At 41.1% G+C, this 26,194-nt stretch overlaps 2 protein-coding genes across 8 annotated transcripts in view; one reads left to right on the top strand and one right to left on the bottom strand.

The window, feature by feature from the left end:
• The window catches only part of LOC119893950 (suppressor of tumorigenicity 7 protein homolog), a 60,924-nt gene extending 53,442 nt beyond the window's left edge, over positions 1-7,482 (top strand). For 5 of the 7 annotated variants that reach the window (XM_038706373.1, XM_038706378.1, XM_038706375.1 and 2 more), the window contains 5 exons: positions 900-1,002; positions 1,630-1,780; positions 1,933-2,025; positions 3,541-3,683; positions 7,035-7,482. In XM_038706373.1, the coding sequence (XP_038562301.1) occupies positions 900-1,002; positions 1,630-1,780; positions 1,933-2,025; positions 3,541-3,683; positions 7,035-7,130 (586 nt within the window). In that variant the 3' untranslated portion in view covers positions 7,131-7,482. The remainder of the gene's footprint in view (positions 1-899; positions 1,003-1,629; positions 1,781-1,932; positions 2,026-3,540; positions 3,684-7,034) is intronic. The other 2 variants (XM_038706374.1, XM_038706377.1) reach the window with 1 other exon arrangement.
• wnt2 (wingless-type MMTV integration site family member 2) lies at positions 7,322-25,379 on the bottom strand. Its single transcript, XM_038706381.1, has 5 exons — positions 24,041-25,379; positions 22,939-23,159; positions 19,028-19,305; positions 18,054-18,318; positions 7,322-10,464 (listed from the first exon to the last, which is right to left on the bottom strand). The coding sequence occupies exons 1-5, from the start codon at positions 24,121-24,123 to the stop codon at positions 10,259-10,261; spliced, it is 1,053 nt and encodes a 350-aa protein (XP_038562309.1). The 5' UTR covers positions 24,124-25,379; the 3' UTR covers positions 7,322-10,258.
• Between the last annotated feature and the right edge of the window lie 815 nt (positions 25,380-26,194).

The following is a 26,194-nucleotide window of genomic DNA, read 5'->3' as shown; positions in this document are numbered from 1 at the left end:
TAGTTTTCTTTTAGCCATGTACTCATTTATACATACATAAAATATAGCACTTTAGCTTTGCTGTCAGACAGCTTTGGAACTACATTTTCCCAAGTGTAGTACAAACTAAATATTCCTTCGCATAAGCGCAACATGGTTTTTACGCCGCTCTCTTTTAACACAGAAGTGAATATACAGATGTTATATTAATTATAATGCACAGTAATCTTGAAGATCACACGGGCTATTGCACTTTATAATCTGATTCCATTTGCCTCGACCCCACTGCTGTCTTTGGCTTTATTGACCAACATTTTGTTTCATAAACTCCATTTTAATGTATGTTAGTTCTTCCATAGCAACACATGTTAAAAAATCCTTAATATATTGATTCAATATTGTTCACATTGAAGAGACACATGTCTATTAATATATGGTCACTTTCTGGGTAAAATCACTGCCCATGGATGCACAACTTTGGCATTTTCTGGTTCACCATGTCAAGAACCTCCTACCAAAAATCACATTACATTCCCATGAGCAGTGAAGTTCCTTTACCATTGTTACTAAATCTACAATTTTGCATGACAAATACACCCTGAAACAGAAAAAAGGCACCTACTGGTGATGTACTAGAGTATTCTCTTGCTCTGGCCCTCACATGTATGCAAGTCCACTCAAAACCCCCAGTTCATCTTTTTTTGACACAACAAACACTCTTTTACATGTTGGGGATTTATGTGATGTTCTTACACAGAGCAGATGGTTAGTGACAAGTGAGTTGCCTCGGTCACGATGTCTGTGCTCGGCGCAGTGGGAGTCCTTTTTTTAAATCACTTTGATCATATAGTGATGTGCCATCCCAAGCCAGATTACTGACAGGAGTGTGTGTGTGTGTGTGTGTGTGTGTGTGTGCGTAGATTCTCTCCAGAGGCAGCATCCAGGCGAGGGCTGAGCACAGCAGAGATGAATGCGGTCGAAGCCATCCACAGAGCGGTGGAGTTCAACCCTCACGTACCCAAAGTGAGACTCTTTACACACACGTGCTCACCATGTTTACACAGCTACTGGCCAGTGAAGGTGTTTAACTGTTTGCACGAGACATGATTGGCTGTGATTTGAGTTTTTCCTATTGACATGAATCTGTTTCTGTCAGCAGAGAACAATAATTTATATAAAAAAATGAGTTTCTTTAATAAACCCATCACATAATTAATAATTTTTGATAAATATAATTTTGGTTATCAACCAAGATACAGTGTGCACACATTCTCCGTTACACATTTTGTGTAACAGAGACGCCGTTTGTAAATGTTCTTTCATTGTAAAAATTGGGCAAGTTGAGTCGTGTATTTGACGGTTTATTTTAAGAGGACAAGTTCATGGTTGCAGCACCAACATGCACAATCAAAAGAGCATCCAGGATAACACAAAAAAAAAGTCAGGACTTATTTCCATTGTGGTCCTTAATATAGTTGGATGCCGTAGAAGTGTGTGTGGAGCAGCCACTACTATGCCACATATTCAATCATATTCATTTGTGTCTGTCTGAATTTGGTAAATGAAATGTAGCTGTCAGTTAATCCTGCTCATCTTGTCGAATCTATCTTGTTCATCATCTGTCTTTGTTCCCTTTATTCTTCTCCTCAGTATCTGCTGGAGATGAAGAGTCTGATTCTTCCTCCAGAACACATCCTGAAGAGAGGAGACAGCGAGGCCATTGCCTACGCCTTCTTCCACCTGCAGCACTGGAAAAGGGTAGAGGGGGCGCTCAACCTGCTGCACTGCACCTGGGAGGGCAGTGAGTACACACACGCACACACACTCTCCGTAGGCCGTTGGATATCTCATAAGGGGATTCATTCCAGAATAAACATACATACCATTAATTGACATTGACATGTGATAATTAAAGAAGTCATCAGCTGCAAACCTTTGTTTTTGTGTTTGCAGCGTTCAGAATGATCCCATATCCTCTGGAGAAGGGTCACCTCTTCTATCCCTACCCCATCTGCACAGAGACTGCAGACAGAGAGCTGCTACCCAGTAAGAGACGCCCTAACACACACATTTATACAAGCATACCATGTGTATTTATACAGTACGAAAATATGATCTGAATTTGTCAGTTAAAAAAGTACAAGAAGATGCTTTTATATATTATTATATGCGGCTAAAGGTTAAAATGGGGGGAATGCTGACTGGGTTTCAGACTTAATAAATAAATGTTTATTAGAGTGTATTTTATGATTTTATAAAATTGTAAAGATGAATTCAAACAGCAGTAATAATAGTGTTACTAGTAGTCGCAGCAACATCAAGACAAAAAGACAAGCTGTGCTACGCTGTTTGTTAAAGTTGGGTATTGATTTGACCATTTTAGAGGGAAAAGTGTAATCATTTGTCCAAATTTATGAAGATGATGTATACTTGGTCTTTTCGTTTAGAGTGATGATGCCAATGTTACGCCTGTCACAAAAACTGAGTGGTTCAATTTGTCATTAATAATTGTGATGATGAGACAAATTCCTCAGCTGAGTGTGTGTGTGTGTGTGTGTGTGTATGTGTGTGTGTGTATGTGTGTGTGTGTGGACGATCGTGAGCTAATGTGTGGAGTGCGCGTCGTCCTGCTGTCTGCTCAGCAGCTCGTCTGTCTTCACACACAAACCTTCACTTGATTAAGTTGGCTTCCAGCCACCAGCAGCAACACGCTGTGCTGTGTGTGTGTCGCTGGGTGAATGTATGAATACAAGCTGTATTTACATTATTTCACTGCTGTTCAACAAAACCTAAATATCCCTAAAATATGTGACAAATTACATTATTTTTCCTCCGACACGTTCATGTTCCTGAAAAGAAAACATGTGGTTTTAACGATTTATAACAGACTTATTAATAATAAACACACATCAATGAATATATGTTCCAAAACACCAGTGGGTTCAGCAGGTGGGTTTTTCCTGTGATACAAGAGCAGTGTAGTTCACATGTGTCTGGATGTGTAGACTGTATAGAGCTGTATGTTAGCAGTAACCTGATCAGACATGTCTGTACGACAGCCTGCTGTTTGCATACGACCTTTAAACACAGCTGAGGAAGAGTTTAGCTGCCAGTTAATCTGCATCTAAACAACCTGAAGTTTAAATTGTTCATTCCTCATATTTTTTTCAAGACTTAACATACCTGATCAGAAACTGTTTATTTTTCTATTTTATTTTTATTTTCTTCAGCCACACCCACATGTTGTGTGTTGCTGCTTAGTTTAACTCCACAACGGTAACCCATACATCATCTGGATGTACCTTTCTCTTCTAAACATCAGTGTGATTGGTCAATTAGCGTAATGGAGGGGTCAGAGGTCAGTCCACTTTAAGTTTAGGAAATGTATTTGCGTCCAGATTTTCAATGTTGAAACATTTCCCTGCAATACTTTCTGGACAATGAAGTTTACTGTTTCAGTGAGGTACATTTTCATATGTATATGTGATGCAAATGTTTTGCTGTAAAGTAACATTGTGTTTGTTTGTGTGTGTGTGTGTGTGTGTGTGTCCCACGTGGAAGCAGTGTTTCACGAGGTGTCAGTCTACCCTAAGAAGGAGCTTCCCTTCTTCATCCTGTTCACAGCCGGTCTCTGCTCCTTCACCGCCATGCTGGCTCTGCTCACACACCAGTTCCCAGAACTCATGGGAGTGTTTGCTAAAGCTGTGAGTGTACACACGCACGCGCACGCGCACACACACACACACACACACACACACAGTTGCCTGTTTTCCCTTGTTTGGAAAGTTTTAAGCGAAGAGAAAATGCTTTGATTTTTGCTGCAGGACATCGCAGCAAAAATCAATCGAAGCTAAAATGTAGCCGTGGATTGTCTCCAGAGAATTAAGCTGACTCTTGCACAAAACTTTGCTCTTAACATAGACTTTGGTTGATGACAAAGCATCTTATAAGCTTATAGCTCAATTTCCATAAAAATCAACTAGCTAGAATAAGATATCTGGTGCTCTTTCTTCATGTGCCACCCTCAGGTAATATCACAACCTAACAGGCAGATTGCTATGAAACTTGCTCCACAGGGACAGTTGGATTTTAATGACCCTGTGACCTTTCCTCTACCTCCACATCCAGGATAAAGATTCAGTTTTGAACCCGAGGGTCAGACCTCTACGACTACAGTTTTTTAAACTACAACATTTTGCATTGTTAACTGGTTGTGTGTTTGCTGTTTCACTGGTTTTAACAGCTAAATCCACCAGCAGACAAAGTGTAGCTGATATGGCTCAGGTTGGTGAGCAGCTCGGCTCCTTCTTTTAGACCATTTTCCACAAGCCCCCTGTAAACCGTGCTGCGCTCCACACCAAGTAATAGCCATGCTAGAGAGGGATGTTTCTTAAAGTTGAGAAGCTGTTAGATCATTCATTTCTACAGTACCTGCTTGTCCTCTTCCAGCGGCCAGTGGAGGGCGCTGCCTCCCCGGCCCCTCCCTGCAGCCTGCAGGGCCGTGCTGCTCACCTGGAATGCAGGTGAGCTCATCTCCCCCCGATGTGACACTATCAGCAGATACCATCGACCTGCTGAGAGCTGGAGCGCTGCACAGACACAGACCTCCTGCTCTCTGAGTGGGACTATGTCCAGAGTACTACATAGTGGTAGAGCAGGGATCAGTTTTTAAACTAATCAGAAGTTAATATGTAAAAGCAACCTTTGTTTAGGTTTCTTTTAATGCAAAGTTGTCGTTTCACACAGCAAATATTTAAAATGTGTGGCTGTTGTTTAGGCCGTCATCTACTAACTAAAGTGACTAAGTACAGAATACATCAGTTTCCAACAGGGAAATGCTGCAAGTAAGATTTTAGAAAGGCTGTGCACATCCTTGACAGGACGACACAAGTGATTAGACGTATTTTGGCTGATCTGACGACAGTGTGGGAATGTACTGTACAGACTGTGTTGGATTGACATCTCACACACTGTGCTGCACGTGCTAGGATAGGACAAATTAAACTTTATTTTTATTATTGCCACATAGCTAGGTGACCTTATGTAATTCCCAGTATAGCTCTGCCCAACTTTAATCTGACTACATGTCCAATCAGGCAGATGAAGTGAACACACCTGTGAGACGTGATGGCCTGGTGTTTGCATGTTAAATATTGATTACGTTTCTGTGTTTACACGTAATGACAAACAGAAGAATGCTTTAATATAATCACTACACATGGTTTACATTGGCTCTGACTTAAAACTGCAACCAAATTTTTTCATTTACATCTTTCATTGGCTGTTACAGGGATGAAATTTAGGGACCCAACGTTATCTCTTCTGATAGCAATTCCAATATCTCAGCTCAGGGTCTTTGCCAGTACTGATCTGGCACCAGTGCTGTCCTTTCTCAAATTTAAAATAATTTTTACCCATTGCATGAAACTAGTTGGGATGAATTTAAGTAAGGCAAAAGCTTGCCAAGGGTTTGCTGTGGCACTAAAAGTGAGTTGTGACTGAGTGAACACACTGAATTTTACATAAAATGTCAAATTGCATACTTTGTTACATTAAGAGATTTATGCAACGCTGACATTTTGGCCTGAGGGCGGCACAAGCAGAAAGGTCGCTAAACATATTCCATGCAGGAGATTGAAGGCTGATACCCTGATCCACTCAATAAGGCCAGCGTCAACACCGATCAGTGTTGCATCCCTGCTTTTTGGATTACAGGAGGGTCTGTCACTCGCCGCCCATGCAGTTCAAACACATGGAACACACGCCTTTACTTTGAAGTGCTCTTTGAAGCAGGAGTAGAGATCTGTGATACGATGTGTGAGGCAAACCTTTCCAGCGCTGTCGCAGCTTTTCAAACGCACAAACCACCGACTACCAGGCAGATGCATGCAGGCGGAGAGGAGGGCGGCACAGATGAATACTCTTCTCCACCTCCGCACCCCCCCCCACAACCCCTGTCATGGCCTTTATCTGCCATCTGACAGAGTGGGAACCTCTATGACCCGCTGTTGCTCTGGTGGAGCCCCTATTGCCCCCCCGACTCCCCCTCACCCTCCTCTACACTAGTTGTTGCCAAAACACCAACCTGAGGACGAGGCCTGACAGCGAGCTGTTCTGTACTCACAGGCACAAAGTGGAAAAGAGTTTTAAGGGAAGGAATTGTAAAAGGATGCAGTGCGCTCCAGTGTCTTGAATTTTAAAATGTATTTGGGGAATTAAAAAAAAGTAGACGTAGGACAGACATTGTTCAATGAAACATTTTCATTTCGGCAGTAGACGTGTTTTTTGTTTCAGGTGTAGTTTAACCGATGATAAAGACACCATCCTCTGTAATGTTTAATGCTGATCGATTAGTTGATTAATCTATTACAGAATTGACAAAGAAATTATCCAAAACAATCCCAACTCAAGGCCCACACGCTGGCCTTTTCCACAGCTTTCAATCTCGTCACACAGTCTTCATCAGCAGATAGAGTTTGATGTTTACATATATGCTCAGTCGCTTTCAACATTTCACCCACAGCTCTGTGGGCTCCGAGGTGAAGCGTGAAAGTTCATTCTCAACACTGGAAATAGTGGTTTGACAAAACTCTTGTTAAGTCTCCTCTCAAGGTCCATTTACCGGCTTCTTTCTTTCCGGCTGATGAAGTCCGTGTGGTTTAAAAAGTTAGTAAATGGACCACAAGTTGGGATTATTATATGAATTCTGATTGCAATTTAAGCATTTATGAAGGATGTTATTTTATGCATTTTGGACTATGTCAAGTCTGCAAACTTGTGATGGGCCTTTTTCTCCTCGATTACTTTTTAGGAATAAAAACAAATGACTAAATCTTATTTTAAAATGATGCAACCTTTAAGGGACGTTGATCAGCTAATTCATGGAAGAGTCACATATTGTGTTTGGTAACCAGCGTGGCACAGAGTAAAGTCAGCTGGTTTCAGTGATGATTCAGCCTGAAGAGAAACTGAAGTCGTGGCTCATGAAGAGGCCGTGTGCTCTGTGTTAATGACCTCCTGCTGATGTGTGGCTGTTACTGTCTGTCTCCCTGTAGTTCCTCAGCACGCTGTTTGCTCCTCTGAACTTCATCATGGAGAAGGTGGAGAGCATCCTGCCGTCCAGCCTCTGGCACCAGCTCACCCGCATCTGACCCCGACCGCCCGGACAGGACCAGAATCAGACCCAGGAGCAGACCTCCATCCAGACAGAAACAGCTGAACTGAAACCCAGAATGCTGCGTTGGACTGGACTGACACACCTTTGTGCCAAGATTACCAAGTTCAAACCAAACTGAGGACGACGGGGGGGGGGGGCATGAAACAAAAAGGCAAATCAACGGAATCCAGAATTGGTTTTGACTTTATTTGATATGTTTGCATTTTTGGGGGTTTTCAATCATTTAAAGCTGTTCTTTTGTTGTACAAAAAGAGGTGATCAATTGCCATCATTAAAAAAAGTGAGAAGACAAAAAAATACAATAAAGGACTTTTTGTGTATTGCTGCAAGCCAGCTTCTTCACGCCACTTTGATTCACACGGTGTTTAACCGCCTCACCCAGATCGAAACCCGAATACAGCCGACAGTCATCTGGAGCTGCCGGTCATTTCAAGTGCTATTTGGCTGTTGAAACCGCAAAACACAACCTGGTAGGTTTTCACTATCTGTGGAATCCTTCACTTATCTTCTGATGTGCGTTTTCATCCACAACCTTGACATCTCGCTCCACAAACAGGAGAAGAGTTTTACCTGCATCCACCAGGTGCTTTTGTGTGAAGCTGAGGGAAGCTGTGATCTTAACTTTGTTAAAAACTTGACTTCTGTATTTGAGACACAACGCCTACACATGAAATATATTTTTGCCCATTTTACTACACCACGTGTGCAGTCTGTTCTGTGATTGGCTTGCACAGCAGAAGGAAGTGAAGTGCGTTAATTACCTAAAATGTGCAGTCTGCCTATTGATTGCAGAATATGGTTCCATTCACTATACATCTGATTTTAATTTACACAACTACATATTTACATAGACGGAAAAACTAAGTTTGGACACTTGCAGTGTTGGAACAAGCTGTAGTCTGGTAAGAAAAGCAAAACAAACCTAGACTTTTTAATGTTTAAATAGGGATGCAGAGTGAAATGTACAGTGTCGCTTATTCTGGGGAGTTCAGTTGTACAGGTCATACTAGGGTTTTTTCTTAGGTAACCAGTTAGTTACAGACTCAGCGTCGTAATCTTTTCAAAGAGGACTTTACTATTGAACTGGAGAGTAAATAAATACAGTGAAATAAGAGAGGAAACAATGGATTTACATCTTACATCTGGGACAGCAGGTTGTTGTAGTGAAAAGCTGTTCAGGCTGCAGTCTTCTAACTCCTAAGTGCTGGATTTGGAGGCTGCAAATAACAGTGAATTTGATTGTTTATGTACACAGACTATTATCTTTTTTCTTTATTAGGCTGTTAGACAACAGGGCACGCTCATCCTAAAATTAAATTAACTAAAGCCTGATATGCAAGGTCACCAAGTACTATTTGAAATACATCCTAAACTGTTAATTAACAACAATTTTAGAATACAAGTGGACTAAAACCTCGTCAAGCCAACTGCAGAGCCACGATTTCAGACCTGCAGTTCGGATCCAAACTACTTCACCTACAGGTATGAAAGGCTGCAGCTGTAGAAAAGTTGATGTCGCCACCTACAGGCAAGGACAGTTACTGTTGCATTTGCGCCATTAGTTACAACATATGCTTTTAGAATCTTTTTTGGCTGCTGTTGTGCTGTCAGTCATTTGTACATCTGTCTAAATGTATAACTGATGAATGTAAAACTAATAAAAACAAACAAAACAGAAGCTGTAAAAACAAAATATTGCAGCTGTGACGATACTAGACTGTAGTGTTAGTAAACAGTAAAGCTGCTGCTGTTTAACACTAAGTTCAGCATGCATCACGTTAAAGTCAGTGCTGCGAAGCGCCGCATCAAGTCAAACGCACCTAATGACTTAACATTTGGAGCGCTCCAGATTCTCCACAAGGGGCCAATGTTAACACAAGTTTGTAAGTTAGAGAACTGTGTCTTTCAGAATATTTAATTAACCCTAACCTTTTAACCCGTTGACCAAAGAAATAGATTTTATTTTTAAATAGATTACGGCAACAGATTTCTTAACTCTGGTTTCAGCTAATGAGTTTAAAGCTACTTTTAATGTTCAATTTGTTTTAAAATCTGAATTTAAATTACTTGAACAAGATGTTAACAAGAATACCTGTGAAATCTGGAATACTATCCAGGTAGCGCGTTTGTAACCATACTCGCTGAGTGCTAAACAGAAAGCCTCAAACCGTAAAGAACAAATAGCTGAAAAATTTGCCGTTATGAATGAAAAATGTGGCACCCTTGTGATTTGTGAGTTTTTAAATATTTAAGCTTCAGTAACATAACTTAGTCCAAAGTGAGCTTTAGCTTTTTGTTTTTTGGCGCAACGGCAGCAGCAACTGTCACCTTTTTCATTCCAGTGGTGTTTCCAGGCCTGAACACTGAATGTTTGGAGAGTAATTGCCTGTGGTTTTGGGTAACACACTGTTGGAAGAGAATGAGCCCCTGACATGACAAAACAAATTTATGTTCACAGGTAAGGAGTTCAAATTGAACCGTAAAACTGAAAACATACAGGAGAAAAAGACATTAAATGGTTGGAAAATTCTCAGACTGCACAGGGAACAAGGTAACTGTCTCTCCCTGTTGAGATATTTCAAAACTCTACAGTAGATTATATCATTTAAGATATTTTCAGTGTATTTTTGGCTGTTTTTATGTTTTTCTGTGTTTCGGAAAGATAAAAAACTAAACAACTCTGATTACGCCAGTCAGGCTTTTAAAGCTAGGTTTTGCTGTATAAAGTAGTTGTAGTGGATATATTTTATTAAATAAATGCACAGCTCACTACCGTTTCTCCTTTAACCTATAATATGTTGATGGAAGCTTTTTACATTTTCTGCTCTGATCATCTGAAGTCTGGAAGCTCTTTAAAGGCAACAACTTCCAGCAGAGTTTTGCCCTGAGCTGTGTAATTAGATTGATTGACCAGTGATCTTTGGGAAGCGCAGTGCGGAAACACAGCTGAAATAAGAGCTTAGCACTGAGGATGGAGTCGAGATATTCTATTGATTGTCACTTAGAACATGTGGCCCAGTACAAACGCAGTAGTTTTTACACGGTGACCAGTATGACTGCTGGTTTGATATGAGCGGTCAGTAGTGTTCCGTGGCGGTGAGGTCACGTCTGGCCCTTACAGGTGTGCACGTCGACCTGCTGGTGGCAGTCGCGGCAGTGCACGGCGCAGCACCAGTGGAACTTGCACTCACACTTGGTAGTCCGGCTGACCCGTGACGTGTCGTAGCCTCGACCGCAGCACATCACCTCACAGCCGTCCACGCCGCGAGACGTCCGGTTACAGACCCGCCCTCCCGTCCCCATCGACCCTGTGGACAGAGAGACACAGAGAAAGAGGTGGTGGTCAGTGAGGTTATAAGGACGTTAAAGTAAACGCGTTCATCATCATTTGCTTTGCATTTATAAGTGATCTAATTTCTCACTCTACAAACTGTGACATCATCTAGTCTTTGGTAGTCTTTTGGGGGTTAAAGTTTTAAAAATAGCTGAAAATCAAAAATATATTTCTTGCGGTTTAAAAAAAAAACAACAACAAGTGCATAATCGCCTGCACATTAGTAGTTTATCCCCGTTTATCTCTTGACTATTCCTGGATAAGGTTCTTCTTGCAGCACAAAAATCTCGGGGCGTTTCGGACCTCTTTTTCGACAACCATGACCTGCTAACATCATTAGGGTGTGTCAACAATTAAGCCTTTTATTTCCTTTTGATCTATACTGTAAGTTTGAGAGTTGAAAAGTTGGGAGCTGCAAAGAAAATGTGACCGACCAGTGAGCAGGCCTTACGTGTCCAAAAGAAAAATCCCTTCAACAGTACTGAGATCACTTTACAAATGATGGTAAAAAAAACAAACTACCCTCTCACACTCAATTATTTGGCAGATTTCATTCTGATAATCAAATGTATTATTTTAATGTTTACACGTCGTGATGAATGTCAGAGGGTATTTTTCATACTGATTAAGGCAAAAATCTGCTTTCAGAAATAGTTTTTGACAAATTGAAAACAAAGAGTTATCCATATAAAAAAAACAGTAAAAATCTTACTTAATGCACATTTAAGCTTTTCTTCCTACACATAATGGTCCTGACTAGTTTGACATAAGATGAACTTAACCGCGTCTTGGGGCTAAATCATTTTACTGCAGCAGTAGGATTTAACTTCATTTCCCACTGCACAAACGTTAGATTTATTCACTAAAAGGCAAAAACACATTTCAGTAGCGCCCTTCCAAAATGAGATTTACCGTAGGAGCCATTTGACACCTACACTGACAATCATTCCAGGCTGAATAGGTGAGAAGCATCCTGGGAAATTACTTGGGATTGAATAAGTCTTAAAGGAATACTCCACCCTATAAGTGTCCCTTTCACACCGGTTGCTCCGATGTGGAATGAAGATGTGACTTGGCGGGTACATAAGCTGCAATGTGTCCAATCAGAATAGCTGTGCTGGTTATCAAGAGCCAATGGGAGCACAGTGTAATAATACTGGCTGTATACTAAAAATGAGACTGGGAGGGGGGTGAGGAGGGGTCAGGGGGTGCGTAAGATGATGAACGTTGGACGGAGGAGAGATGAGAGATTGATGATAGGAGCCGTCAGCCTGCACTCCCGCTCTTCATCAGCTGTTCATTTTACAGGAGACAACCATCGCACACACACACACACACACACACAGCACTCCTCAGACTGACCACACGGATAAACACTCACTTTCTCCTGAATCTCGCCTCCAGCCGCCCACACACACACTTTCTATCTCCACCAAGACACTTCTACATACAGTCTTTATTTCCAGGTGTGTACCTGTACAGAGGCAACAGCCACACCTTGATTTATAATAAAACTAAGGAAGCCTGTAAGGGTCATAACTGCGGTTATTTTTATAACCACACTAGAATTATCTCAACAAAAGCTTTGTTTTATACTTTTTTTGTGATATTTACATAAAAACAGGCTCGTGCAGACTACACGACGTGTGTGATCATGATCTAGCGTTAATTAGTCTTCTGCTGACGCTAGATCATGATCGTACCTGAACTGCACACACGGTCAGTCCTCCACAGGGACGTTTCAGGGACTTTTATCTGCTGTTATTAAATACGAACAAAATCGCAGCCAGCGGAGAATGTCTGCAGATAATATTTTGGATAATTACCACATCAGAACCTCACTTTTTCTATCCAATGATCGTGACAAGACAGTTTGGGTTATCATGTCAAGATTTCCAGATAACAAACCGTGTTATGTCGAGTTCCCACAAAGGGGAATCAGCGCCTCTCGGACACAGTCTCAACAAAAAGTGACTCCTCATTAGAAGCTTGACAACTGCCGACGCTGACAGGCTCGAATTGTGAAGTGTATATAATGGACTCGTAGTTGTTGACGAGTGACCCCACCTGGCTGGCAAGTGCTGATTTATCAAAACACAGAAAGATATGTAGAAAACATTACAGAGCCATGAAGATGTAAAACTAATTTATGCTAGATTCAAAGAGGTGTGTACACTGTCTACAGCAGGAAAAAACAACCACAAAGCACCGGCGATTGGTCAAATACCCATTTGAGCCATTTGTTTCATTTGTTGATCTTAGATAGTAGAGAGCTGAAAGAAAATAAGTTACGAGAGAGATGGAGAATGCAACATTGGCCCCCAGTCGGACCCAAACAGAGGACATTACAATGACATGGTCGGTATCCAAAACCCTCGAAGCCACCAGTCGAGAACAATCTTTATAAGTGGTCAATTGTTTCAGCCATTTTTGAATAATTCTTCACTTGTTCCAGCTTCTTAAATGAAAGGATTTGCTGTTTTGTAGATATTATTGTAAACTGAATATATTTGGGTTTTGGAAGTTTGGAAATTACCCATCCGAGGCAACATGTCTCATTTTGTCCAACCAGACTTTTCACAGATTAAACAATGACTCAAAAAACATTATTGATAGACTTGGCCGATAATGAAAATAGCTGAAGCCATTTATAACCCAAAAAAGCATAGCAAAGTAGGCATTCTTCTAGTTGTGGCGTAATCTTGAAGATGTTTGAATTGTAACTGGAGCGTCCAAAGCTGAGCTGTTGTGATGCAGATATTCATCCAGCAGATGACTGCGGCTGGCTGCACTGTGCAGGTGTGACTACTATCTGACTGTGGAGCAAAAGTGTTGGTGAAGAAGAACATGTGTGTCTCCTGTATAAATAAAAGATTTCGAAAAAAATGATTCACTGGCTTCAAAAGTACCATCTCAAACATTGTTCTGGAATTTGCTCATGTTTACATTCTGCTTCTGCTCTGCACCATTCCCTCGCCAGGTAATATGTCTGGGCATGACCCGAAGTCCCGCCCCTCTCTGGCTGCGCGCCCGCCCGCCCGCCCATCATCCGCGGTATGCTGCCCCGATAGGGATGACATCACGGCCAGAGTCTTCCTCACAGCCCTCTCTCTCCCTGCGTCTGCTTATTGAATTAAGATGAGGGGGCGCCGAGAGATGAGTTTAGCACCTGAGCCTCGCCGGGGCCGAGGGAAATTGATTTCACACTTTAAAGAGGCACAGAGGGGCCGTCTCACCATCTCTGTGGGCTCTGAGCCTCTGTCTGTCCATCTGTGAGAATGGCTTCAGTCTGTGTGTTTCCAGCATGATTGAGGGTGAGTCTGCATGTCTTTGAGAGGTTTTCCAGTATGTGTGTGTATGCGGGATGGTACAAGGAACAAGACGGAATAACGTTTCAAGAACGACATGCTGGCAAATCCATGTTTGTGCAAGTGTCTAAAAGAGAGAGAGGGATTCGATGTACAGTACGTGTCATGATTGAGTTTACATGCCCGTCTCTGTGTGTCCCACAGAAGTTGGTTTTTAGAGAGGGAGCAAGTTAAGCTCTCATGAGAGGCCCAGTGCGAACACTGTGTGTGTGTGTGTGTGTTACCTCACGGTGCTTACATTTACACAGCATATAAAGCCTTCATGTCTGCTGTGAAGCCTGTACTTGTTCCCAAAAGGGGGCCCTAAGAGGTTAAAGGGAAAACGATTTCATTAAGGCATCCCATAAGGCCATGTTGAGACTGTCAATATTAGGGAAACAACTGATGATTATTTTCACTGTCAAGTAATGTGCATCATTATTTTATCAATTTAATTATTATTCTTCTATAAAATGTATAAAATTTATAGAGACACGTCCCCATCAAAAGTTCTTAAAGCTAAAAAAGGTGCCATCTTGATTTGTCAAACCAACTCCCAAAAAAGAAAACAAAAGAAAAGCAGCAAACCATCATAATGCTGCTTGAAAAACAGACTCAAACGATCGATCAATTATCAAAATAGCTACCGATTGAGTGCCTGTTTCAACTCTCCAAAGCATCTCTCTCTCAAAATTCTACCAATTAAATTGTTCTTCTGCAACTGGACCTGTTTCAACTTCATGGGGTGTCCTAGTGGTTAAGATACCATGTACAGTAACTGCAATGCCCCCAGTTCGATTCCAGCTGGGGGACATTTGTGCCAAAGTGCCTTAAACCTGCATTCTATCCAATGGCCACTGTTTGCAAAAGAAGAAGTCAGATTCCATTTTAATTAATTGCTAAATGACACTACTTCTCACTTGCCTGAACTACTTCCTAATAAGTTTATAGCCACATCCTCTAGTTTCAAGCCTTCTTCAATACAGCACGATGGTTATTTTGTAAATTATGGTCTGATTTAGAGGAAAATGGATGAAAAAGCAGGGTAAGATTTAGGGCGTGGCTATGTTATGATTGACAAGACGCTACCAAACTACAATCAGGATACAGGCAACTTGTTTCCACTGCACTGTGAACATTTGACCAGCGCTGTTGAAAAAGCACATTAAGAGTCGGCTGGCTGTTTCCAGTAAGAACATTTTATTATAAGCCTGTTTTTCACTAGCAAAAATTAGCATCCCAGTAAACATGAATTACGGATGCACCTTGCCAACCGAGCTCCACCCTCTCGTCCAAATATGGTCACGTCCAGTTCCAAAAAAACAAGATGGCGATGGCCAAAATGCCAAATTCGAGGCTTCAAAATGGTCCACAATCCAATGAGTGACTGCATGGAGGCTTTTTTTTAATACAGTCTATGGTTGTTACCCTCTCTTCATGATTCCTGTCTGTACCTAAACTTTCCCTATCCAAAAGTAAATTTGAAAAAAAAAAAACATTGTGGAACTCCAGAAGATAGTGACATGACCAAAGATCAAGAATTAACCTCCATGCTCAAAGACTAGAATATGCTCTCGCAGCTTTTATCACCAAACAGTCTTTCTCCCCAAATAAAAACCATGCTTCTGAAAATTCTTCATGCTTCTTTAAAGGCCATAAAACTAAAAGACCATGACTGTGCCTGAGAACCTGTACTGAACACAGAGTACATGACACTGTTCCATGACAGACAAATCCCAGGTTTAATACAACATCCAACATGTCCTTTGACTCCCAAGTGTCCTTGAGAAAGAAATATTCCCTCAGTGCAAAGATCTGCTACTCAATCACACAACCAAGTCAAAGTGCTAAACCAACACCACATTTCCCCTATTACACTGGCTGCCAGTTACTTTTAGAACAGATTCTAATTTATAAATCATCTCAGGCCAAAAAATGTGTGATTTTTAGAAGACTATAAACCCAGTAGGGCCCTTAGGTCTTCAGGAAGCAGTCAACTGGTAGAAGCTCGAGTCAGAACCAAACAGCTGCTTTTAGCCGCGATGCTGCTCATGATCTCAAATGCACCCAAGCCATTTCCAAATTTTAATGGAAAAACTGCAGCTCCCCTGACTTTTTATTTTTTGTATTTGGGGCACTTACAACTTTTTACTTCATTTGATCAAATTCTTTTGTATTGAATCTTAATTGATTTATATAGCACATTTCAAACGCAGCCTTGCCTTCCTACTTCAACGCAACACACCGTTTTGTTTCAGGGTGAGCCATGATTGGTTACCTGCAATGCTGCAATGAAACACAAAGAGAAAAATGTGACATGTGACAAGGTTTGCACATACATGCAGACGTTTTGATCCACCTGCACTTTCAACTGCATTTCCAAGCAAAAAAAATAATAAAAACATCAAACTAGTATTTGTGGGTGAGTCTAATCTAAACTGAATGTAAGCGTCCAAGTCAAGACGTTTTAGAGAAGCGTCTCGCTTTGTAAACTCCTATGCGAGTGTGTGTGGTATTATGTTGTGTAATTAAACCTGCTCCCGAAATCTGCTGGCCAATGGTGCCCCTGGGCGTGTGTGTGTGTGTGTTTCCAGTGGTGGTGATTTATAATGATCTGTGGTGTTCTAAGGTTTCAGCCTACAGAAGTGTGTAATGGGTCTTAAACTGGCCGACACCCGATCGCCACGGATCATCTGCTGCCTGACAGGCATCCACCTCCTCTGAAAACACACACACACACACACACACACACACACTCTCTTTCTCTCACACAGTTTTCAAATACAAACATTTTCCTTCTCACACACACTCAGTCTTGTTCCAAAGCTCAAATACATAAACACAGATTTCACTCACTTAGATACACCAATGTCTGGGCACCAATGAAACACTGTAGTCTCTCTACCAACTCTCTCAGTTTTGACATTGTACTGGCTTGATGAAAACTGTCTAACAAGTGAAACTTCAGGTTGAGTTTCCACAAGTCCTAATTTTTATATGCATTTTCACTCCTGGTGAGATCCTGTAAGAAGGGTGTTAAAGGCAGGAGGAGTTTCACAATCTGACAGTGGATCTGCTGAATCACTTAAAGCTCAGTTTAATCACGGAAGCTCACATCAGAAAGAACCAGATGATTTGGATCAAGCTGTTGAACAGCAGCTGGAATTTTGATGGACACAAACACAGCAACACTTCATGTCACCTACAAACACAACAATTACTTTATGACTATTGCGGGAACATCATTACAAGCTGAACCCCCCCCCGCCTCCACTACTGTAGTCCACTACATCTCTGTTTACACACTGGGGTAATGACAGGATGCCTTTCATTGTGAATTGAACCTCAAAAAACATGCTGGCACCAACCATAACTGTTGAGCCTAAAAAAAGTCACCCATACAAACATCTTCTGACGCACTGGAGCGACAACCAATTATGCTCAATTTGATTCCCTCGTAAAACAGTAGCACAAACTAGTTTTCAAGTCCAAGTGAATTATAGATGGCTAAAATTACTGGCCTATGTAAAATACTATGTAAACGCTAAACTGCAAACGTCAGGGTCATGACAGGCAAGAGATAGGCTGTCATTTTAGAGTATGTATCCTTGAACAGGGGAGTAACGTGTTAATGAAAGCGAGAGTAGACGTTGGGCAGGTTTGAGACGATTTAGCCAGCTGGATGTTTTGTTTGTGTGACTAAACCAAACCATTTGTGATCAAGCATTTCACAACCCTCATGATAAATTTGTTTTGTTCACACTCCTACTTTCCTTTTAAGGGCCAGTTTACACCAACCAACCATGTTTGTTGAACCGGTTCAGTTGAACTCAGGAGCGTTTACTTCTTTTAAGTTTGGTTCATTTAGCAAGATTAGAATAACGCCACTTCAGCTCAGGTGGAACAAAACTCAGACCTTTACCAAGACAACAAGAAACATCTAGATGTCGAAAGTTAAAACTGGGCTACATTTGTTTGTCTTTTTTTATATGTCTTATTACATATAACTGCTTAAAACAACTGGGTCCTGCAAATCACCAAATCAGAGATTACTGAAAAGTCGAGTGTATCTTAAGTTACAAGTGTAATCAAGTGTAATCAAGTGTAATCAAGTGTAAGTGTAATCAAGTGTAATCAAGTGTAATCTGATACATTTAGTCAGCACAGCGACTGCTTCATCAGATCATGTGGTACTGTAAATTTGGAGTGTGTTTACCTGACTCGTGGTCCCGTATGCAGTAGTCTGGCGAGTCCTCAAAGTACACCAGGTCATTCTTGCTGGGTCGTTTGAAGTGTGCGTGCGCGACAGTGAACCCAGTGCCATACTGGTTAACGGCCACCTGCACGGCGCCGTTATACCTCTTGCGAAGGTGGTCGCCAGTGCGTCTGAAGTCGGCCATGGCCAGCCAGCAGGTCCGAACGCTGCACGAGCCGCTTACGCCGTGACATTTGCACTCCAGAGTCATGAAGCGCTTCACTGCCTGGCGTGGAGAGACGAAGAGAACAGGAAGTAAGTTGCTACAGCACTTATCGTCACAGCAGTTGATAGTGAACTGTAACGTAAAATAGTTTAGACACAAATAGCAGTCAGACCCATAATGATTTTATAAAGCAAATAATGCAAATAAAAATAAATATAAAGTAGCTTAGTTTTTTCGGTTGATACCAACTTATTGCTTAATACTACTTTTAATTTGGAAATAAATCCTTCACCGTTCCTCCCAGAATTCTTGTCAGGGTGTAAATCTGTAAATGCATAATATGTAAATCTGCTTGGTTTAGTGGATAAATTATGTTTGTAGAGGAAGTAATACATTTCAAACTTTTCTCATTCTGTAATAACGATTTATTTTGTTTTTGCGCTCTTAAAATGAGCATTTCAAGGCGGATTGGAAAGAGTTATGAATACAAATTAATGTCAGTGACACTGAAGGATTTCTCTATTTACCCCTTCCTGAAAACATACATTTCAAAAGATACATTCGATAACTACATCTGAAGATCAAATGCAGATAAACATCCGTTTTGTCAACCAACTGATTGGTTTAAACTATTTGAAAACATACTGCCGTAGATTTTAACCTTGTTTGTGTGTGAACATGTACAGATTTGTTTTTTAGAATAAACATTTGGTCAATTGTACCCTTTAAGTCATTATTAGAGGTGTTTAGATGATCAGTGCCTCCTTACCTTCCTGCCGGCACGGTTGTTGTGCAAGTTCATGAGCGCCCGGGCGTCCCTCTCCTTCCTCTCCTTGGCGTCCACAAAGGCCTGGCTGAAGCGCATGGCGTGGTCCACGTGGTCACTGCAACCGCCCCAGTCAAAAGAGCCTTTGGCATCTCGTGATGAGCCTTTCTTAGTGGGATCGCAGGAGCAGGAGTCCAGCTCGCCTTGGCTGCAGGCTCGTGCCAACGTGTAAACCACACCGGCTGAGGAGATGGCGTACATAAAGGCTACCTCGCGGCTGCCTTGGGGGAGAGGGTGAAATATTGTAAACAAGGAGAAACACCTCTAACAAAGGCAGGTCTTTGTTACGATTTCATGTTATGCACAGAAGAATCCAATTTATTTGAAACACATTAAGCTCAATGATTTAAGAATAATCAAGATCGCATTATATTACACCATATGCGCCACATGCATTCTTTACCCCTGGATGTGCCCAACCTTTTCTTTGATTAAACAAGATTCACTTAAAAAGAAACACTGTTACAATCAGCTACAAGCTTTGCAATCCTAAAAAGTCACTTTTTAGGAATCTAAAAACAGCCTTTTTTCAAATTAAGACATAGATGTGTATGTCAAATGTGTGTAGATGGTTTTTGGGGATCACAGAAGTCACTCAAACCCATCAAAATGTAATGATAGAGGACTACTAGTCCGTTACACTAGAGCAGCAAACACTAAGATGCTAGCTCTAAATAATGATACTAAAATGCTGATGCTAAGCAGGTATACTGTTTACCGTGTTCAGCATCTGAGTTTAGTGTGCCAGTGTGCTAACATTCGCTAACTGCCACTGAACACAATAGGAACAAGGCTAATGAGAATGTCATTAGTTTTGTGTGTATTTAGCTATAAGTATTGTATAAATTGAGATGACGGCGCTAGATGAAGACATGTCAGAGGAGTACCCAAGTGTTAACAATCCATTCTGTGTGTGGCTTAAAAATACACAACACACTTATGTCAGAGAATCCTAAAAAAACAAAAGTTCAGGATTAAAAATCACCACATCTACTGGTGTACTTCTCTACGTCAGTAAACTCAACTGATGTTCAAATGTCTGGCAAACGCTGCTACCAGTATGACCCGTGTTTGTTGTTGTCTGCTTGAAGCTTTCATTTCATTTCATTTCATGCGAGGCATGAAATGAAAAACTCTTCATCTACCTCCAAGATTGATCAACAGCTAACGCTTACCAGCAATGCCCTGATAGAAACCTCTCATCTCCATCCACATGTAACTGATGGGAGATCGGAGAGAGATCAAAGGCTAAGGCAGGGAAAGGGTGTGCGTGTGTGTGTGTGTGTCGGTCTCTAACCTCTGCTACAAAGTTATAACATATTTTTTTAAAGTCTCTCATTTTAAATTTTCTGCAAACACTAGGACTGGGTATTGCACTTAGTTTTTTCAGTGCCTACCAAAGTGTGTCCACTGCAGCAAAAATCAAACACTGTCAAGAAACAAGAGGGGACAAAGGAGCGTCTCTAAAGCCTAATCTTTATTTTACTAATTCTTAAATCAAACAATTAAATTTAGATTAATTTTTTTGCCAAATAAAAAAAGAAAGAATCTAGAAAAACACAAAATGACAATGATATCAGTGGTGTGTGTTTCCCAGTCCAGAAGTTAAGTTGAGCGTGCCTAACGAGGTTAATGAGGAGAACGCTGAGAGAACGAGACACCAGAGAGGCAAAACTCCTGTGTAATTGTTTGAAATTAGCCTGCTGACATTGACAATAAGGAGGCTTCTGACGGGGCCTCGGTGTGCCGCGATAATGCTCTGTGACACGGCCGGGGCCCGGCTGGGAGGTCCAAATACCACACGGCTGATTAGAGGCCCCAACATGAAACGGACTAAGTTGGAGGACCCGCCTCGCAGGTTAAATCTCAGGGCATGGGAGAAGAACATCAGGCCGCTGGGTCCTGATGATCCTCCAGTGGCAATAAAAAAAAAAGGTTATGACTTGTTATAACACATCCTCACAGGAGATACAGACTGATTTTAGCTGCTAAGACGCACACGTCTCATTTGTTTGGATACTTCTGTTGAGAGCTCGCATCTGTCACAGGCGGCGGCACGCTGCTTACCTACCTTAAAAGTGGTGGGATTACTTTTGTTTGGGAAAAGTCAGATTTTCTACCATTTCTCTTTTTAACAGGCTGAGTGGAGAGTAGTTAGCTAACTGAGACAGTAGCTGAAGTGGATCCAACATAAACATAATTATAATCACACTGATTAGTTACTGATACCACTGATATGGAAATTTGTATAAACTTGCAACTAATTATTTTCATGATCGAATAATATGTTTTTTATTTTATTCAAATCAATTAATGGTCTTATCTATACAATTTCAGGAAATAAAAAGCTATAATAACCATCACATCCCAAAGTCCAAGGTGACACCTTTGGATTGCTTGTTTTGTCTGACCAACAGCCAAAAACTCAATAAAAATTTAAGACCCTTATATCCAAGAAACTGGAACTAGCAAATATTATTATGGTATTTCTGCAATAAGCATGCTTAATAAATTACTTGATGAATAACTGTTGCTGATAAACGTTTTGTCCATTGACAAATCTTTTCAGCACTAAATCTGCACACCAGGACTCATAATATCTCTATAACAAAAGTTCTGAGAAGCATGTTAGCCCCCAACAAACACAAGAACACACTTAAATAATAATAAATAATAAACCAGCTGCAGCGATGTGACAAATGTACAATTGTAAAGTGAGGCGAGATATGGAATGTGATCCAACCTCTGTGGGGAAACAAATTAAATCTGCGAAGGAACTATCTGTTTCCCAGAAAGCCTCAGTGTTGCAGTAAATCTACCAAACACTTAAAAAAAAACCCAACCATTTGTTTAGATTTGTCAGCATTAAACATTAAGGCACACAGTCAAACATGTTTGTTACTGCAAACAGATCAGTGTGCTGAAACACACGCAATCATGCAAGGCTCAATTCCAAAAAGGTGCCAACAGCACACAATAACCTGAAACACAACTCAGCATACTGTATACTGTTACAGGCAATCTAACTTTCAATCCTTAGTTGTGCTGTGTTTATGGTACCTGACAGCCCCTGAAGTCATCATATCATAAATAAGATGCTTAACACATGTATCTCATCCCTGCATCTTATATCATTTACCTCAGGAGTGAGCATCAGGGACAAGCATAATAAATCTGTAATTATCATATTACCTTAACACCAAAATGCTGATGATACTTACTGAAGTATCACATGCAAATTAGTTGTGCTCACGGCATCGAGCCAAATGATTGTTAGTGTTTTTCCTGCCACAAAATATTTAAATATTCAACTACATGTTCATATTTGATGAAATTGAACGTATTATTCATTTAGAGATGACACCCGTCAACCACAACATGAGAGTTTTATGACGACTACAGACAAACGATCATTTAAAAGCTATAATTTAAGGTAACGTTCATCTGAAGTCTACAGACATGAATTCATGGAGACAAACTTAAGGAGGTATTTAAGATGGACATTATTTTGGTAAGACTGAACTTCAACAGCTTACAGGGGATATTTGCCCTGAATGGTGTGATTCTGTATTTACTTAGTGTAATGTGTCTCTTGCCTGTCCTACTGAGGGATGAGTGGACTACTCCAGAACAGTAGCCTTGGAGCTGAGAGAGGCTCAGTGAATTGCTCAAGGACATTTCAGCAGGCAGGATGCTTGTTGGACATGAAAGTTCAATTTCAGATCCACTATATTAAAGATAGTCCCTCCCTGCTGTCCTACATTTTCCAGGATAATGATTTTTAAAACCTCCATTAGTTTAAAATAAGGAGGAGATAAGTGTCCTCTCCCAGTGCTAGCACTCCCTCTACTCACTTCGTAGCAGCAGGCGTCCGAACAGGTTGTGATCCCTGGCTGTGGTGTTGCAATTCCAGCGGTGGTTGCGGAATTGGTGCTGGCACTCTGAGATCCAGTCCTTCATCCCCGCCCCGATGGCCTGCATCACTTTGGGGTGCTGGCGGCACAGCTGGCGCTGCTTGTTCATGAGACCAGGGATGTTGTCGCACATCACCTGGGAGCCCAGGCTGCCCATGTACCTGCACAGTGGATCATTAAATCCATTAAGGGAAAAGTCTAAATGGAAGGAAAATGTCAATGATCTCAAAGACTGAACCTAACAAAAAAGTGCAAATAACCCAACCCAGGTAGCTGCAATACACAAGAGACATTGAAGCTTGTGGAAAAGTTGGACACTTAACTACTGCAAAAATAGAAAAGGTGAGTAAAAGATAATGAAATAACTAGTCTAAAGGTGTCTTCTTTGGAAACTTGTGTTGAAATCACTCAAAACAAGTCCACACTCCCATGTACCTGCAGAACAAGGTGATGACTGACTGGCAGGGAATTTAAACACTTGCATGCTGCAGGGATTTTCTTCACCCATTAAAGTAAGGCCAGAGCAGCAAGAAAAGGGAATTGAGGAAAATTATCTGTTCAAACAGCATCTCAGTATAACAGGCAGTATGAAGTTTGGAATTTGGAAACAGAGCCTTTGCAAATATTCATTAAAGATTCAAGAGAAAGACAGCAAATAAAGATAAATTAAATTATATCAAATGACTTTTTCCTGGAGAGGTATCTCTCCAAATATTCAGTCTTCAACTTATCAAAAAATACAGTTATGAAAACCAGGAAGGGGCTAGTCACTCAATCTCTGGGAAATATCTAATTAAAAAGTAGTTATGAAACAGTTTAAAAGGTAATTCAGACATTTTATACATATTTAACAATAATCAAACGGAGGATGGAAAAAATACTCGAGATAATTCCACACAAATCACAAACTATTTTACTGCCCAGAGATTAATTTAGCAACGTTTAACCTATTGATTTTCCTTATAACATTACACAAGTTGAATGCATAATGCAATGGGCTTTTGCAACAGTATTTAAATAGTTATAAAAACACAGTACTTACCACCAGGATGCATCGATCTCGGCTGTCAGCCAGCAGATTGCTACAGACAAATAAAAACATATTCCACTTGGCAATAAGTTCATATTAACCAAACGTCGGTCCTTTATGGATCTGGACGGAGCATTTCCACGGATGAAAGAAAAGTATAAAACATTACATTAGTCAGAACTTGATGAATCTCCAAATCGAGCTTGGATTTTTTTAAAAATAGGCTATATCATCACAGGACAGTGGGAGGACGGAGGTGCGCGCGGAGAAGCCATGGCTGGAGCGGGTTCCGCACGGTGGCAAAGTGCTTGTGAGGAAAAAGTCAAGAGCGACTGTCTTAATAGTCCGGCAAATATTTTCAGTGGAGATGATGAGCTATCAGGTTTAAATTGCTTTACACAAGGGGCGGGCAGGGTTCCCGTCTCAGGAATGAGGTGAAGAAATGAGATGTCTGAGAGTATCTGTTCAGGCTGGTTTGACACCAGACAGGCTTGGATCGCGTCCAGACCGGAGCTCCGCAGCTCTGAGATGTGGTCCAAGCTGATGGGCTCTTCACTCAAACTGCACCGACGCGTTCAGGGAAGGAGCCCGCTGTGCGGTGGGGGATGGGGGGACGACTCATCCAGCACACGCAGCCATTCAGCCACAAGAAAAACGCACAAACTCCATTACATTCAATTTCAGCGGACACAATGGAGCAGATTATAAAGATGGACCGGTGTTTTTTGTGGGGTACTGTACGGAGCCCCGGAAGTCCCGAAAGGTGACTTTTGCATACATCACATCCCGCATCTTTAGGGCACAACACTTTTACACGGACGCAGAAACTCGCGTTTTATTTAGTAATATGATAAATAATTAAACAAACTATGAACTGAACCACATCACAGAAGAAACTGTACGCTCCCTATGCATTTTGCTTTATGTCTATGTATTCGGTAAATTTCATGTTCATTAAGACATATGCTACGCCAATGACGCACAGGTGCCAAATATTTCTGATCCCCAAAAGCCTGACGCGTTGTTATTTTACAGCCTTATACAAACCATCACTCAGTCCAACTAATAACTCAGGAATGATGGTTTAAAAAGATTCAGGCACTGATTCTCCCAAACCAGCACCTAAAAGGTAATGTGTCCATTTCATTGGATTATCTATCACAGCCTTTTGAAGTCTCTCGGGGAAATCTGTACCACTGTCATACGGCATTTCCTCCATCTTTGATCTGGCCCGGGTGTATCTGGAGGTCCGGAGTCCATGACCAGATGAGATTAATGGGCAAATTGGATTTTTCTCATGATCCCCGTGGAAGAAAACCATAAAACAACAAGGAGATTTAGAGAGCTCTCTCTGCTCTTCTCATCCCACTGAACGCGACTTTGTTGTTGCAGCAGCAGCAGCAGTAGTTGAAGCGAGTGTGTAATTTAAATCCAATTTAATTAAGAGTAATTCGTTCATTGCCATACAAAGTGACAATAATGCCGGTCACTGTCTTTCACTACACGTTTTATGAAGAGAAAATATCAACATCACCAGTCAGGTCGTGGCCTGAACAGACCTTCTTACCTGGAATGGAATTTGTGAAAGATGCTAAATCAAGTATTAACTGAGCTGAACTCACTTAAAGGACTGAGCTGATAACTTACAAACAATCAAGATTAACAATTTATGTTTCTGGGTTTTGAAAATCTTGGGTGGTCCTGGCTAAAATGATAAACGGTTTGACAAAGGCACAGCACTCTGATTTTAAAAAACAAATACAAAAAACAACATTTCATTGCTGTGGATTAAGTATGCAACTGGAGTCAAGAGACAATTAGCCTAGCTTAGCATAAAGACTAGAAGCAGGGGGAAACGGCTAGTCTGCCCATGTCCAATGTTAAAAAGCGCATCTACTAACTAACATCTCTACAGCTCACTAACTGACAAGTTGTATCTCGTTTGATTAATACATACCTCAACTGAAATACAATGACTGCTGGTTGTTTGCAAAACTCACTGTGACAAGAACATTGAGGGAAGTCACCGTCTCTGCAGCCCCCAACATCCCCATAAAAGGACAAAGTGTATATTTTCAGCTGCTTCCAGTCTACTCTAATCGCCTCTCAGCTCGAGCGCCATACTCAATGCACAGACATGAAGTTGATGACAATCTTTTTCTTCTC

The sequence above is a fragment of the Micropterus salmoides genome, unplaced genomic scaffold (assembly GCF_014851395.1).
Source record: "Micropterus salmoides isolate LMB-PRFRI ecotype aquatic unplaced genomic scaffold, ASM1485139v1 Ms_hic_scaffold_8, whole genome shotgun sequence".
Taxonomy (NCBI): domain Eukaryota; kingdom Metazoa; phylum Chordata; class Actinopteri; order Centrarchiformes; family Centrarchidae; genus Micropterus; species Micropterus salmoides.
This window is presented reverse-complemented; position numbering and strand designations above follow the sequence as displayed.

What these genes read in the sequence shown, in the direction of transcription:
- wnt2 (XM_038706381.1), bottom strand. Translation starts at nt 24,123, where the DNA reads ATGAACTTATTGCCAAGTGGAATATGTTTTTATTTGTCTGTAGCAATC. An exon ending in GAGATCGATGCATCCTGGTG is followed by an intron (nt 23,160 to 24,040) that starts GTAAGTACTGTG and finishes TCCACTGTGCAG; the next exon opens with GTACATGGGCAGCCTGGGCT. An exon ending in ACAACCGTGCCGGCAGGAAG is followed by an intron (nt 18,319 to 19,027) that starts GTAAGGAGGCAC and finishes TCTCCACGCCAG; the next exon opens with GCAGTGAAGCGCTTCATGAC.